Source organism: Hippopotamus amphibius, chromosome 1 (genome assembly GCF_030028045.1).
Source record: "Hippopotamus amphibius kiboko isolate mHipAmp2 chromosome 1, mHipAmp2.hap2, whole genome shotgun sequence".
In the NCBI taxonomy this organism is placed as follows: Eukaryota; Metazoa; Chordata; class Mammalia; order Artiodactyla; family Hippopotamidae; genus Hippopotamus; species Hippopotamus amphibius.
In genome coordinates, this window is record NC_080186.1 from 101,611,552 (window position 1) to 101,627,910 (window position 16,359).

Here is a 16,359-nt window from a genome sequence, read left to right on the forward strand (position 1 = left end):
CATTCTACTTATTCCTTCATTCAACATATATTTAATGAGTGCTACTGTGTGCTTAGCAGGGGCTACAGTGTCGGATACATCAAAGCCCCTTTCTTGTGAAGTTTGCATTCCAGTGGGGGTGGGGTGAAGCAAGAAGACGGTTAAATAATTACAATTAACATGTGAGGATAGTTATTCTGAGGGAAGGACAGGGTGGTCATGGGTATAAGCACCAGTCCACCAGTTGCTTAAACCTTGCATAAGTCAGCTGCTCAACAGGAAGACTGGGAGGGTTGGAGGTGAGCGTTGACTAAGTGATTCTCTTTCCCATTAAAATGTTTCAAAGCTCAGTTGATTTCATCACCAGCCAGAAGAACCATCTAAATGATGCACTGATAGATGAAGTCAGTTCTTTCTCTAGCAAAACAAGCTCTCAGTTCACAAATATGCAATATTCTGAAGCTCCTTTAAATGTGTTGTTTTAGCTTTAAATGAAATTTCCTGTGAAAAAGTATTTGTGCTAAATCACAAAAGAGTATTTAATGCAGAGAGAATAGAATTGTAACCATGATGCCTGATGTTCATTTATAATATTTTCTTTTTGAGAAAGTTCTTTTCCTATTCTAACCAAGAATTTCAGGAACATGACTGCCTCTCTGAGTAGTCCCACCTCCCCCTCACCCCTACACTCTACCTCCTGTGTCATTATCTTCTCACTTGCCTAGCTAGGTATCCATCTACCTCGAATAAGTTTGTCTTGAGTGGCATGTGGCACTAAAAAGGCCGCTATCCTGGGTACAGGTCCTGTTACATTTCCATCACTTATTTTATTTATTTATTTTTTTATGGTTGACCCAGTTGTTTAGAGTTTGGTACCAACGAGGTCTAAGCCTATGACCATCACCATGACCATTCACTGAACCCTACCTGATGTGTGGTCAGTATTCACCATAGAAGAACTAGCTCTTAGAGTGTTGGGGATGAGTGACTGTTTATCCTGTAGGTGTGGGCTGAGGAGGTGCCCTGTATCTGCGCTAATCCCAAAAGAGTAGATGCCCAAGTCCAAGCAGAAGTGAATTCTTCACAGCTGTTACCTGTTTGTGAAGACTCAGCTACTCCATTGGGATGCAAGATCCAAATGGTCCTAGGGTCACCTAGAGCTATCCTGGATATGAGAATGGGCTTCCCCAAAGCCTGCTCTGCCAAGTCTGTTGTTGGAGATAATTTAGGCTAGGGGAGCTGGCCTGCAGAGTGCAAGCACTGGAGAGTCAGTTGTAACACAATGCTTTCATCATTCTTGTGGGAATTGCTTCCTCTAACAGAGCAAAAAGTAAGAAGCCTTTTTTCAGAGTTGGTTGGCTTGCATGGAAGGAGGTTGATGTTTGTCTGCTTTTAAAACCAAAACACTTGTCTACCAGTGCCCACTGAGGGTACAGACCACTGGTGTAGCAGCCCTGCCAGAGAGGGGAAGTCCTGCACATTGTAGGTGGGGCTGCCAGGGAGAAGGACCGCCAGGGAGAGGGGCCACTGCCTCAGCAGGAGCCTTTTCTACATCTGTGGTTTGGTGAGGACCGTCTCCAGACGAGAAACACAAAACTAGAGGGACAGAGATGGAAACCTTACAGATCCTTTTGTTTTCTTCCTTCTAGGATCATTACTATTTTTTTTAATAATATTAACTCCCTTTACTTCAAACACATCCAAATTCAAACTAAGAGGACAAAACCACATTACAAGCCAACTCTAAAGTTAACCTAAAGGCCTTTAGGTTAACTGTTTTTTTTGGTTATAGATATCATCAGGTAGCTCCTCAAGTGTTATCTCAATATCCAGTTTCCTTTGGCTAGGAGACCTACCTTCACTTGCCTTGCAAACACTATCTTTGGAATCTCCATAGTGGTCAATTTTCAGATACATACAGAATAAATGTCGATTTTGTAGATTTCTCATCAGCATGATAAGATGCAGGTGCCCTGATAATGTGATACTTGATTTTACGGTACCTGAGCAGAAAGCTGGAGGAGGAAAATTGCCTTCTGTAAAACCGGTTGTCTTATGAACAAGCAATAAGATTTATAATTTTGTAGTTAGAAAAATTCTTATCCCCCCCCCAAATATACATGTCGTCCTTTGGGTAAGAGCTATTTGTGGTATTTAAATATGAATAATTCTATTTACTTTATTACCATTTCTATTTTCCAAGCCTGATTCAAAGCTGACACCATCATCACTGTTTTGCGTTTGTGTTTGTGTGTGTTTATTTGCCAAACTGTTTGGAGGAAGGTTGAAATACAGTTCTTTGTTTCTTGATCCCATTAGATATAGAGTGGAAATGGATCCTACTTCTTTGTTCTAAGCCAGAGACTCTGGCTCCTTCATGTTCCTCAGGATCGTGAATCATAGGTTGTGGTATAATTTGCACAGAATTTAAAACATCCATTAACCAACAGGAACATGTAACCTGTAATAAGCATTGGTTTCACCAGCAGAATTGTGATGCTGCTGTGAACCTCAGCTTGAGATACAATACTCTTGTGTTTTGGAATGCATTATTTTTATGTAAACTCTTAATAACCCCAACCTTACTTTTCAGATCCTAGAACTACCAGCGCATTCATATCATCCACGCAAAAAAATATCTTTTCACGGTGTTTTAGAAGGTGGAATGACTGAACAGGTATTTTGCAGAAGAGGAAACCAAAATAGTCAACACATGAAAAGATGTTTACCTTCAGTGGTCATCTGGGACAGGCATATTAAAATGGCTATGAAATACCATTTCATACTTACTAGATTAGCAAACATTAAAGAGTCTAACAGTACAAGTGTGATGAAAATGAAAAGTAGAAAGTACCTCATTGAGAGAACAATGTAAAACTACAACCAGCATTGGACTCCCAGGTATATGTCTGGCAATATCTCTTGAGCATAAGCAGAAATGTATAGGATGTTTATTAGAGCACTGTTTGTGGTGACAAAAATTAGTAACCACCTAAATGACTGGATAATTAAAATGTGATATAAATTTGATAGAACCTAACAGTTAAAATGAACGAACTAGGTCTACACATAGCCACGTGGATGAATCTCTTAAAGCACAATGTGAAATGAAAAAAATAACCAATGTGATATATACAATGTGAAACGTACTCTCATTACAAAAATTAAGAAACAATACTGTATGTGGCTTATGAATGTATATGAACAATTTAGAAGTATAAACACATGGGGTAGAGAGATCTATACCCGATTCATGAGATTGGCTTCCTCTTGGGATGTGATGGGAGGGGAAAGGACAGGGTAGGGGGGCACAGGAGATTTCCTCTCTATCTGCAATATTGTATTTTTAAAATCTGAAACAAGTGTGATAAAATGCCACTAATTAATGGTGGTGGTGGGTTCATGCATCTTATTTTATTTGTTTTGCTTTTCTGTGTTAGAATTTTTTAAAACATTAAAATGGTAAAAGAAGATCTGCAGACCTAGGAGAGAATGCTACAGTATGAGAATAACAATTCACTCCTTTATTGCTATTCCTTCAACCAGTTATGACTGTGAGTTGTGGTCATTTAACACTCAGGAGGCGTGAGGAAGAATGAGTTTTGTTCAGGATGCTTTATTAAACTTTGTGTAGAACATCATCCCAGCTCGTGGCTCCTACCTGCCGTTCTTTATCTTTATGTCCACTCCCCCCAGGAGATTCATCAGAGGACTACCTTTTGATGAGGTGTCACTGAGATGGATTGCTGGTGGTTCTAACCTTTCAACCACACGTGAGTGATGAAGTCCACACCATAAACCTTAGTGAAGACCTTATTGTACTGCAGTCGTTAAGACCAGCCCGCGGGCCCCCGGGGATTCTCACCACAACCAGGCATTCAGCCATAATAAGAACTGTGGCACTAGTAAAAGCTGCTGTCACGACTCTAAGGCATGTGACCATCTACCAGGGTTCTCTGCTGATCTGAACGAGTTTTATGTCACACTTCCCTCAAATTTAGTTCTGTCTGCCCCCAGACAACGGCTGAGATCTTGGAGGATAATCTGGAAGCCCTTTGCCTGGTGTTCCTTCCATCAGTTTAGGTGAGTGGGGTACCATAGGTCAAGGAGACCATAGCTACCCTTGTCCACAGTGTGTCCTCAGGAAAACTGTTGTCTCTAGACAGACACTGCCCCCTGGTGTAAAGCAGAGGGAGCTGCAAATCTATCAGACCCTCATATTTCCAACAGGGGAGGATACAGAGATGCCAGGAGGCCTCTGGAAGGTGTAGGGAGCGCCTTTGATCCTGGAACATCTCAAGAACTGGGATGTGCCTTGGAAAGCAACTAGCCTGACACCATTACAGGGCCACCCACAGCTGATTGATGTGTGCCCTAAGAGAAGATATTGCCCTCCAAGATGGCACAAGCCAGGCAATGTGAATATTGCAGTGTGGACACTAGACGTGAATGCCGTGACACTGCTGAGAGGTGGCTGACCCCTCAGTCTTCACTGTGCTCTTGGAAATGGCTGGATCATGAAAGTTTAATTCATTTGTTTTGCAAGTTCAGGAACTCTTCAAGTTGCTCAACGCCCAGCAATTAGTTGGCATTGTGTCAGCGTTGGCCTTGGGGTTTTCAGAATGCAGGCTTGGTTCATCCCCACAGTGAGAGACTGCCTTAGAAGGAAGAGCCGTCAAATCCAAAGACAGCTCGGAAATCTCCTCCCTCACTTCCTTGACCAAATGCTCAGATGGAAACTAACATCTGCGTAACAGAAACTAACATCTGCATTCATGGGAGTCACATGGTACGCAACAAACAGTTTATGGTGGTTGTAGCAAAAAGTGAAAATGTAGAAGAGTAAAAACAATATCACCAGAACTTCTACGTCCTGGAAGTAAAACCTGTTTGCATTTTGGCGTGTAGCCTTCCAAACTTTGTATCATACAAATATGTACATTTGTCTTTTTGGCAGAAATTTATATTTTAACCTGATTTTGTCTCTCAATAATATTGTGACTGTCTTGCTGTGCTTACAAGTGAACAACTACATTTTTAAAAAATTAAAATTTTTTTTTTATTTTTTTTATTTTTGGCTGCATTGGATCTTTGTTGTTGTGCATGGGCTTTCTCTAGTTGTGGCACATGGGGACTACTCTTCGTTGTGGTGTGCGGGCTTCTCTTGTTGTGGAGCACGGGCTCTAGGCACACGGGCTTCAGTAGTTGCGGCACGTGGGCTCAGTAGTTGCGGCACACGGGCTTAGTTGCTTCATGGCATGTGGGATCTTCCTGGCCCAGGGATCAAACCCGTGTCCCCTGCATTGGCAGGCGGATTCTTAACCACTGCACCACCAGGGAAGCCCCACAACTACATATTTTTTAATGGCTGCAGCATAGTGTCCCAGTGTGTAGCCATATCATAATTTGCTTGTTCAGGTCTCTTGTTGCAGATGTAGGTAGGCTGGTTTCTGTCTTTCAGTGCTCTGGAACTCATGACTTTTGGGTCATTCTTTGGCTCAGGCCCTCACTTCTCCCAGTGAAATGTTTACCACTCTTCTCAAGCCCATGTTTCTGATGATTCTGCTCCTCTCATTTTCCCCAGATGTCCTTTGTCCCAGCTTTACGAATGAGATGGAGGTTACTGGGTGTAAACTTCCTAAACATCCTTTCCTTTTACTTCAGAATCAATTTTTTATCCTTGTCTTTCTTTATGTTTCTCCACAGGGTGCAAGAGGAAGACACATCTTTACCCTCTTTCCAGGGATATCCTCTCACTTTTGTTGTTGATCCCATATTACTCTATGTCAGTTATTTCTGATCTGCTATCTTTCTGCATTCTCTCACATCCCAAAGAATGGCCTGCATGGCAGATTTAGGTGGTATATGGAAATATTATTAAATAGCATTAACTCATAAAGTGAGAGGGTTATTCCCTTTTCAGTTCTCCTTTAATCCTTTTATTTATCTAAGGAGGAAAGTCTCATTTGGTGCTAGCACTTCTCAAAACATTTGCAAATATTTCTGTTTTACCAAAGGGAATGAACCAAAATTAAGGAAAGTTCAGGCTTTGGCAGAAAACGTTACCTGGTTAGACTTGAATAACATTATTCTGTTTTTATTGTACTTATTCATTTTCTTTTAAAACATTTTAAAGTTATTAAACATTTCAAATGAAATACATAGAGTAATATCACAAACACACATGTACCTACTTCCCGGTTTAACAAATGCTGATATTTTGCCATGTCTGTTTATGGTTGTGTCAGTCATAGTTCAGCCAGAGAAACAGGAAGCAGAACTCCTAGAATGGAGATGTATGTGTTTGTATACATGCGTGTACTGTATCTGTATATATGTGTGTGATTATATATGTAATCAATGAATAATTTATTATGAGGATTTGACCATATACAATTGTGGGAGCTGGTTCGGCAGTCCGTGTAAGGCTGTCATCTCTGTGTCTGATGTTGGAGCTTGAAGTCTGCAGGGAAGGCAGCCTGGAACCTATCAGAATTGACTGGAATCTGTATCATTCTCATTGCCTGCAAACTTGATGAAGCACATCCCTTTCCTTATGGAATTAAACACACACCTGGCCCAGGAGTCAGGGCAGCCGAAGGAGGGTCCAGGGGAGTGTAGATCAGTAGCAGGTCCAGCTGCTGTGTTGCCGTGACAATGGATGTGAGGCATAGAATCACTGGCCCCAACCTTCCGAGCATAAACACCAATGACTGCTCCTTTACTTTCATCCCCCCAAAACTTGCCCGAAAATATCTCTTGTGCCCCACCTTAAATAAAAATGTACCAGCTAACACTTAGCTCTGTAACAGAACATTGTATTTTTATCGTTCCATCTGGCCAGTTATATTTGTATCAATATACAATTTTATTTCTATGTAAATTTACTTAAGTTTAAAAAATTTGAGTCAATTTAAAAGCAGGCTATTAAGTAAATAATAAAAAAACAAATAGCCATGTAACACTCTTGCAGGGGTTATGCACATGACTGAAGTTTGGGAAAAGCTGTGCCTGCCCTGTAATACTTCCTCAAAGAACATTAAAAATAGGTTCTTTACTCTCCTGACTTTGATTGGACTCTTTCTTTGGCCTAAGAATTCCTTCCCGGATTTTTTTTTTTAATTATTATTATTTTTTTAAAGATTTATTTTATTATTTATTTATTTATTTATTTTTGGCTGCATTGCGTCTTCACTGCTGTGCACGGGCTTTCTCTAGTTGTGGTGAGCGGGGGCCACTCTTCATTGCCGTGTGCCGATTTCTCATTGCAGTGGCTTCTCCTGTTGTGGAGCATGGCCTCTAGGCATGCAGGCTTCAGTAGTTGCGGCACATAGGCTCAGTAGTTGTGGTTTATGGGCTCTAAAGCACAGGCTCTGTAGTAGTGGCGCACGGCCTTAGTTGCTGCACGGCATGTGGGATCTTCCCGGCGCAGGGCTCGAACCCATGTCCCCTGCATTGGCAGGCGGATTCTTAACCACTGTGGCGCCACCAGGGGGGCCCTTCTTCCCTGATTTTTTTGTATTGACTAAACCCTTAGCAGTCTTTCACTGCCTAGCTTAGATATCACATTTGCAACATTTTCCTTATTCCCCGAGTTGGAATTCACATCTTCTTTCTTTGTTCTCTTATTAACTTCATTTCTACTCTAGCTAATAGAGCATTCGCCCAATTCTGCCTTGTATTTTATAGCTTTGGACACATTTGTTGTCCTCACTTGAATGTATGTGCCTAAGAAGGAAGCAACTGTTTCTTATCCATCATTGGTATCACCTGAGGCTCAGAATACACTGTGTTGCAAAGTGCTGGTACTCACTAAAATTTTTAAAAAATTAAACTGAAATAACAGAAGGAAGGTGGTCAGGTGGTAGCATTCCCATTTTATTTGGGAGATTGAGGGAGAAACTGATGCAAGTCAAATAATGCATCCAAGGTCTTACTTAGTGGTGAGAACCAAGATTAGGTCCCATAATTACTGGTTTTTAATCTATCATCATTTTCTTTGAATGAAATGTATCATAGACTGTTATGTACACAGTAGTGTGTTGAGTTTCTTGAAAGAATATAGAAGTAGAAGTTAGGGTTTCTTTCTTCAGGAGATGACAAATCATTAGAAAAAAAAAATTAGACTGCTAAATAATGATACAAAATAATTTTTCCCCAGTAAATAATACAGCCATTGAATGCTTTAGACATCAGGAAAGGAGCCATCAGCATGGTCTAGAGTGGTTTGTTGAAACTTCAGAAAGAGGACTGAGCTTGAGCTAAACTTTGAAAGCTGGTTTATAGAGAAGTGGGAAAGTCATTTCAGGTAGAAAAACATATGTTGGAGAAAGTATAGAAGAGGGCATATCTTAGACTCTTGCTACACAAAGTATAGCCCAGACCATCAGCATTGACCTCGCCAGAGCTTGTTAGAAAAGCAGAATCTCAGGTCCTCTCCCGGCCTACAGAATCAGACTCTGCACATTAAAATTTGGGAGACACTGATGTTATTTGGAAGGTGCCATACGACTTACTGTATGACGTTGGCTAAAGAAGTATCCCCTTTAACCTTCAAAATAGGTTAGTTAGATATGAATGAATTAAATATAGATGTACTGCCAGTGTCCAGTCTTATTGGAAGAAAACATGAAGTTTAGAAAGGTTTTGATTTGCTGGAAGTTTACTAGAGCTGAGGTACAGACTCAGGTGTACAGATCCCATATGCTTTTTTTGTTTTTAATCTTTTTTGGAGTATAATTGCTTTACAGTATTGTGTCAGTTTCTGCTGTACAACAAAGTGAATCAGCCACATGTATACATATATCCCCATATCCCCTCCCTCGTGAACCTCCCTCCCTACCTTTCTATCCCACCACTTTAGGTCTTCACAAAGCATCAAGCTGATCTCCCTGTGCTCTGTAGTAGCTTCCCACTAGCCATCTATTTTACATTTGTAGTGTGTATACGTCAATGCCACTCTCTCACTACATTCCAGCTTCCCCACCCCCCCAGTGTCCTCAAGTCCGTGCTCTACACCTGCATCTCTGTTCTTACCCTGCCACTAGGTTCATCAGTACCATTTGTCTAGATTCCATATATATGTGTGAGCATACGGTATTTGTTTTTCTCTTTCTGATTTACTTCACTCTGTATGACAGACTCTAGGTCCATCCATCTTGCTACGAATAGCTCAATTTCATTCCTTTTTATGGCTGAGTAATATTCCACTGTATATATATGCCACATCTTTTCACAGCCCACAATGAAAGGTCCTGTCTGGGGAACTGAACAGGCTAGTACAGAAAGCTCGAACGCAGATAAGGTAGTAGTTGGGCCATGTAGTGGAGATCTGGATGCTAGGACATCTATCATTTATCCATTAGTGTTTTTAGACCAGAAGAGTTTCACGAGGAATGTCTCAGGGAGACTGAAATGGTGGCATCATGTGGATAAATTAGAGTTGGGGAAGAAATGGGACTTAGAGACACCATTCAGGATATAATTAAATTTTTTTAAACACAAAAAATAGTATCAGTAAGTCACCCCACAGATATATTTATTGAATACCCACTTTGTGCTGGGCCCTGGGCATTTGGTGCTGCCTTCGTGATGTGGTCGTGCTCATGCAATGCTTTTGGCTGAGTCAATCAGATAATTGAATACTAAGTGCATAAAATACTAACAGTGATGACAACTAAATAAAATCATCTTTGATTCCCCTCCGCCCCCCCCTTCCCCTCCAATTTTTCTCTGAAAACAGCTCTGGCCCCAAAGTTAGGTGGCTCCCACTCATCCTGGCTTCGCCGTTAGTGTTTTACGTACCCTTGAATGAGTCACTTAATCCCTCTGTGGCTCATCTTTCTTGCTTAAAACATAAACATCGTATTTACCATGACTTCACAGCACAAGATATGGTGATGAGATAATTTATGGGAGATGTTTTCAGTTTCCTGAGTATTATAAAAGCTTATCATGCTTTTAATGTAAAATTACTTGTAAAATGTTCACTTTTTGAAACTTTTAAAATTTCAATCCCCCAGTGCATCTTAGTCACTTTTCTAATTATAATTACACTGAAAGGGAAAAAACAATCCTGCCATCTGTGGCACTTGTTCTCTTTCCCTGGAGGTAGCACTAGAGAAGATAATGATTTATTTGAGCTGCTGTTAGTCCCACTCCGAAGGAGAATGGATGGTGGTTTCTCGTTGCGGCTTTAAGACCCATCTGCTGAAGGATGCGGTTCTCTAGACAAGGCTACGTGGTGAATGTGTGCGCAGAGTCACAGCAGAGGGAAGAGTGGGAGAGGGTTGTACACTGGCGGGAGAAGCAAGATGAGAGCTCTGTGACATTGTGCATAGCCAAAGAAGGCAAACCGAGGAAAACCACCCCATATTCCTTGTGCGGGTGGCGCATCCCCTTGACTCGCTAAGGGCTAAAGCATCTTTGACTTCATAGCACCGTGTGACCCATGTATGTGGCTCTGGTGTAAAGGACCTCACAGTAATTTGCATGCAGAGTTTAAGCATCTCCTCTTTTCCTAATCCTTATGATGCCCCTTTCACCTTTCATAGTTAGCACGTATCACGCAGTATCATAGCTGCCTGCCTACGCTGTCTCTTTTATCTTCAGCAAAACCAGGCCTGGACATTTGTGTCAAAGACAGAAAGGCTGACACCATGTTATGGGAGCTGGCACCGCAAGGACGAGCTGCATGTTTCTGACTCCTCTGGCGACACAAAGCCATGGCCCTGTGTGTCCCATGAGGTGTGTGTGTGCGCGTGCGCACGTGGGGTGGGTAATTGAAACATGGTGAGGGGTGAGAGGAGAGCAGAGAAAGTGAGAAAGGGGGAAAGTGCTTCTTCAGCCTACAGATGGCTAGGAATAATACTGATTAATGCAGATAATACTGATTAGCTAGGTTTTACTGCTCCCCGCCTTATAAACAAGGGTATATATCAGCACCTGCTCTTTGTTTTTTTTAATTTTTCTTCTACACGTTGTAGTTTCTTCCAAGAATGGTAGCCTCCGCAATGAAATACAACTCAGATTAGAGGACCCTTTGGAGCATTTCCTCTTTTACCTAGAGCGTTGCTTATCTTCGAATAATCCAGATGAAAATAAGATGCATTAATATATTTTCAGCAAGCACTTAGAATGGTACGTGGCACATAGTTAGCGTTAGAGAAGTGTTAGCTGCTAGTATTCCGTTGACCTGTTGAATGTGTGATATCAGCTGTTTAGGCCCTGCGTTATTTGCTGTGGGAGGTAAAGGTGAATCAGACACAGATCCTGCCCTCAGAGAGAGTATGTTTCAATAGAAAAAAATAAGACAAGCAAGTACATAAATGCAGTGCAGTGAAGAAAATGATGTGCGTTCTAAGAAAGGTCTAGATGGAACTTTTGGGGGTGAGCAGAAGCGGGAGAGGGCTTCTGGAGGGTCTGGAGGGAAGGAAGGGTGGTAGGAGGTAGCATGGAGGAGGGGGCCTCTTGGAGGATGGGAAAGGTTCAGACATTCACAGCAGGGGAAAGACCTTTCCAATGAAGTGAATGGTACAAACAAAAGCAGGAAAGAGCACATTTAGAGAAAAAAATAACTAGTTAGCTTTGCTGGGTTGAAGACTGTGTGTTTACCAGAACACGTGTTTTGCGTCATCTCCTGAGTTGCTTTTGCCCCATGTTTTTTTTTCATTTCTTTGCCCATGAATTAAATTTCAGCAGATTGTAATCAGGAAGGGCAGTTACTAAAGTGGGTGCAAGTGGCTTTGTAATTATAGCTGCTGCTAAATGTGTAATCTATCTGTTCTTGTAATTATTAAGGTTTTCACTTCTGTAAGCTGATTGCCTCGTGTCCTGAAAGCTTCCTTAATAGTATGCAAATAGGGGCCAGGAAGCAATATAAAACTAGAAACATGTTTTCCTTTGCATTTTTCAATAAATCACGCACCCAGACTGACCCGTGGCAGCTTTGTGCATCTCCAGAGGCTCGCAGTCATTCGACTCACAATAGATTGGGGCTGCCTTACATCCCTGCAGCCTTGGCAGAGAGGGGAAAATCACATCGTGGGTTTTACATTAGCTTTCTGTTATGACACACACAATGTCATGGCTTCTTTTCTCTTTCCTTGATGGTAATTCCATCATCTACTTGTGATAAATTACTCTGCCTTTGGCGCTTTAGCTTATCCACTTAACAGCTGAATATGCCCCTCCAGAATGGTGTGGAAGGAGCTGGGAGTTCCCTGACAGTGGAGATAATGCTGCGGGCTTTTTATGCCTCCGTCGGTTCGTCCATCCAGTGGGGGTGTTACTATATGCTGTACAGAAATCACATGCTTTGTGTTTTTTAAAACACTCTGTTTAAAGATATTTTAAGACTAAGTTCTAAGTTGCTAGCAATTTTTTTTAATTAAACTTTTTTTAAAAAAAATAGTGAAAATTTCCTAAAATAAGATTGTCTCCCTATGGAACAGAATATTTCTATGTTTTCCTAATAAATTTAAAGCTTGAAACAGTAATCCAGTGAGAGTAATATAAATGGATCTATAGCCTTCAAAGGCTGCATGGGGCTCAACAGCTTATAGACCCAATTGTGAATAGCTATAAAGCCCAAAACAGCCAGTGACAAATGTCACACATGCTCAATACATATTCCTTGGGCTTCCCTGGTGGTGCAGTGGTTAAGAATCTGCCTGCCAATTCAGGGGACACGGGTTTGAGCCCTGGTCCGGAAAGATCCCACATGCCGTGGAGCAGCTAAGCCTATGCGGACAACTACTGAGCCCACGTGCCGCAACTACTGAAGCCCGTGCACTTAGAGCCCATACTCCAGAAGAGAAGCCACCGCAATGAGAAGCCTGTGCACCACAATGAAGAGCAGCCCCCACTGGCCACAACTAGAGAAAGCCCACGTGCTGCAATGAAGACTCAATGCAACCAAACATAAAAAATAAATAAAACAAATAAATTTATGAAAAAAAATATTCCTTGAATGAATGAATGAATGAAATAATTTTTTTTTTCCTTAGAGGGAAACTATGTTTAGATTAAACAGTGATTAACTACAGGTAAAGGTTATAATGGGATTTTGAAGTTTTTTCATCTTATAAGTTGTATACTAGACTTTAGTACCTACTCAGGTGCATATAATGCTTCCCTGATTTAAGAGAGCGTGTCCTCCCCTTCCCCCATGTGTGTGTATGTGTGTGTGTGTGTGTGTGTATACACACGTACTGTTTTGGGAAACATTTAACTGTGCCACAACATGTTTTCTTGTTTCGATTATGAATGCAAGACCAAGATACTCCTGGACCCTGGTGACTGCTTATCTGAACTGAGGTGTAGTGTTCAGGAGAAGAGAGCTGGAATGTTAGTCTTCTAAATCAGAGCCACTAAGAGCACCCCTCGCCCACTCCCTGCCAACGCGGAACCATTTGTGTGCTGTGTCCGCAGCATCAGACATATCTCACATGTAGAAGAAAACCCTGGGAGAGAGTAGAAGGTGCTTTACAGACAGGGTTGCTGATGGCTCTGTTAGTCATAGGTCAGGAAGCTTCCTTCTGTTTTCTCCTTTGTTTCAGAAGCATCTCCTTTCTGTAGCTCCTGCAGACACAAAAGCGAGACTGCTCTTTCAAGGTTTGGAGCCTACTAATTGCGTTTCCTCTTTCAGCTGTACGTGGCCACGGAGGCCATCCTCATCGCGCTGGTTGGGGCCACGCCGTCGTACCACTGGGACCTGGCCGAGCTCCTGCCAAACCAGAGCCACAGCAACCAGTCGGCTGGTGAGGACCAGGCGCTGGGGGCCTGGCTCCTGACGGCCAACGGCAGCGAGATGCATAAGCACGTGCACTTCAGCAGCAGCTTCACCTCCATTGCCTCCGAGGTACCTGTGTGGGGGGGGGGGGGATGGGCCCTTCTGACCACCCAGTGACCTGCCGGCAGCCACTGCGCGGTCCTGTTGATTTAAATCTCAGCCCATCTTCACATCACTTTCCAGTAAATTTGAGAGTTAAAGGAGAATATCCTGTGGAAATACATTCTTTTTCCTTCTGACTACAAATGGGAGAAGCCTGAGTCCTACCAAACTAGTTATAGATGAAGTAAGACATAAACTCCATAAGAGCCCCCATTTTGATTAGAGTATCCTTTTAAAAAGTCAATTGAAACTTTCATGTCTTCTCCTTATATCCTCAAAAATTAACAAAGTAAAGAGAGAGAGATGTAATGACGCCTCCGTAGCATCCACAGTGGATGTTTAAGTCCAGTCCTGTGTGTAGCCCACATGGGGCACGTTGACTGTACAACATAAAATACACGTGGTACCGCCCAGTGTGGACAGGAAGCTTTCCCTTCAAGGGGACTTTGCTGGCCAAGAAGGCTCTGGTAAGGAGAGCGCCTTCTGGGCCAGCCGGAGGTAAATAGGCTGAGGATAGATAGTGTGGCGAAGAGAACCCCTGGGATAAGAGGTGCAGGGCCCTGGAAAGCACGGGTCCTGGTGTGGAAATGTTGAAATACTGTGTCCTTTGCCTGTTGCCCACAAGCTGTCCATTTGCCTGCTGGCACCCTAGCCCAGTGGTATTTCCATGACAAAAATCCAGTCCTGTCACCCCGCAGCCAAAAAACCTCCAGTGGTTCTCCCACCACACACAGAAAACAGTGAAACGCTACATGTTACACTCAAACCCCTTCGCCCTCCAGCTTGGTCCAGGGTGTACTTTCCAGCCCTTCTGCACTGCCCTCTGCGTCCCCTGCTCCCAGTGTGTGCTCTGAGCCCTCAGGCCACACCTTTTACCTGGGTCAGGATGGCTCCAACCACTGCTCTGCACCTCTGCCTGGTGAAATCCTCATCTACCCTCTGCCAGTTACTTGACCATCACCTTCCCCGAGAGGTCCTTCCCGACCCACTCCCTGGAAGAAGTAAATATACTTTGTTTCTGCTCCAGTAACGTTGTCTTTGCACTTATGTGACCCTGTAGTTTGCTGTTCAACTCTAGTTTTTCAAGTGCTTTGAGGTCAGAAGCCGTATTTGGGTCACCTCTGTACCTCCATGACTTACTGGCCACCGCAGCTGACTACCGTGGTGAGGACTGACTACCATCACCACAAGTATCACCACTAGTCATCTATAAAAATGAGAAGTAGCATTGTGGAACGATGACTGTATGCCAGGCATTGTAATATTTTACAGCCCTGATTTCATTTAACCCTCCAGTAATTTTATGAGGTAAGCATTATTTTCCGCCTTTTATAGACGAAGAAATTGAGACTTCTAGAGGTCAGCTAATGAGGGCAGAGCTAGGATTTGAACCCAAATGTGTCTTAACTCAGAAACCTATGCTCTTATTTTTGTACTTTTTAGGGACCTATCCAATCTAAATTGCTATGCACATCTCTTAGTTCTTTTTGATAGGTTAACAAATGTCGAAGAACTTTAAAAGTTATTTTATTTGGAAATAATTTCAAACTGACAGAAATTCCAAGAATAGTTCAAAGAATACCCTTATGTCCTTTAGTTTCATCTGTTGTTAGTATTTTACCTCATTGGTGTTACTGGCCCTTTTTCTCAATATTTTCAAGCCGTTTGAAAGGTGCACATACTGGTGTTCTTTTATACCCAAACACTTCAGTGTGTATTTCCTAAAAGGAAGGACATTCTCTTACATAACCACAGTACAATTATCAACTTCAGGAAACGTAACACGGATGCTGTAGTTTTATCAAGTCTACTCTGCATACCCAGTTTCGCCACTTGACCCACTAATGTCCTTGACAGTGCTGGTTTTCCCCTCTTGCATTGAATTCAGTTTAGGATCACATATTACATGTAGTTGCCATGGCTTTTCAGTATTTTTTCACGTTCAGCCTTTCTGTTTCTTTTATGATATTATACTTTTGAAGAATACATAATCTCTCCCCTTTTAAAAATAACAATGTTCTGCATTTTGGAGCTGTCTGATGATTTTGCATTCAGGTTATGCACCCACAGGCAGAATAGTATATAAGTAATGTGGTTTCATCAGGGGCTCACATGGGGAGACATGCAATATTCACCTGCCCTTTTTGGGTGATGTTAATTTTGACCATCTGTGCCAGGAATTGCCTGATTTCTCCCTTGTACAGTTACTGTTTTGGGGTTTTTTTTTTCCATTTCAAGAAATAAGTACTCTATGGGGAGTCCAGTCACTTTAAGATTATGCTAAGTCACTATTCCTTATCAGAAACCCCTCCCTCCAATTTAGCATCCTTTGATGATTCTTTCGTAAACCCGGCTAGACTGCGATGGTTACAGAATGATGAATTCTTAACTCTGGTGCTTCTTCCACATTTGCCATTTGGGCTTTTTTTTTTTTTTTCATTGAGGTATAATTGACATATAACATTATAGTAGTTTCAGGCGTACAA

At 42.1% G+C, this 16,359-nt stretch overlaps 1 protein-coding gene across 1 annotated transcript in view; it reads left to right on the forward strand.

Annotated features, from left to right (window-relative positions):
* SLC22A15 (solute carrier family 22 member 15) overlaps positions 1–16,359 on the forward strand; it is an 83,835-nt gene that overhangs the window by 1,150 nt on the left and 66,326 nt on the right. The window contains exon 2 of the mRNA XM_057719803.1: positions 13,628–13,840. Within this exon, the coding sequence (XP_057575786.1) occupies positions 13,628–13,840 (213 nt within the window). The remainder of the gene's footprint in view (positions 1–13,627; positions 13,841–16,359) is intronic.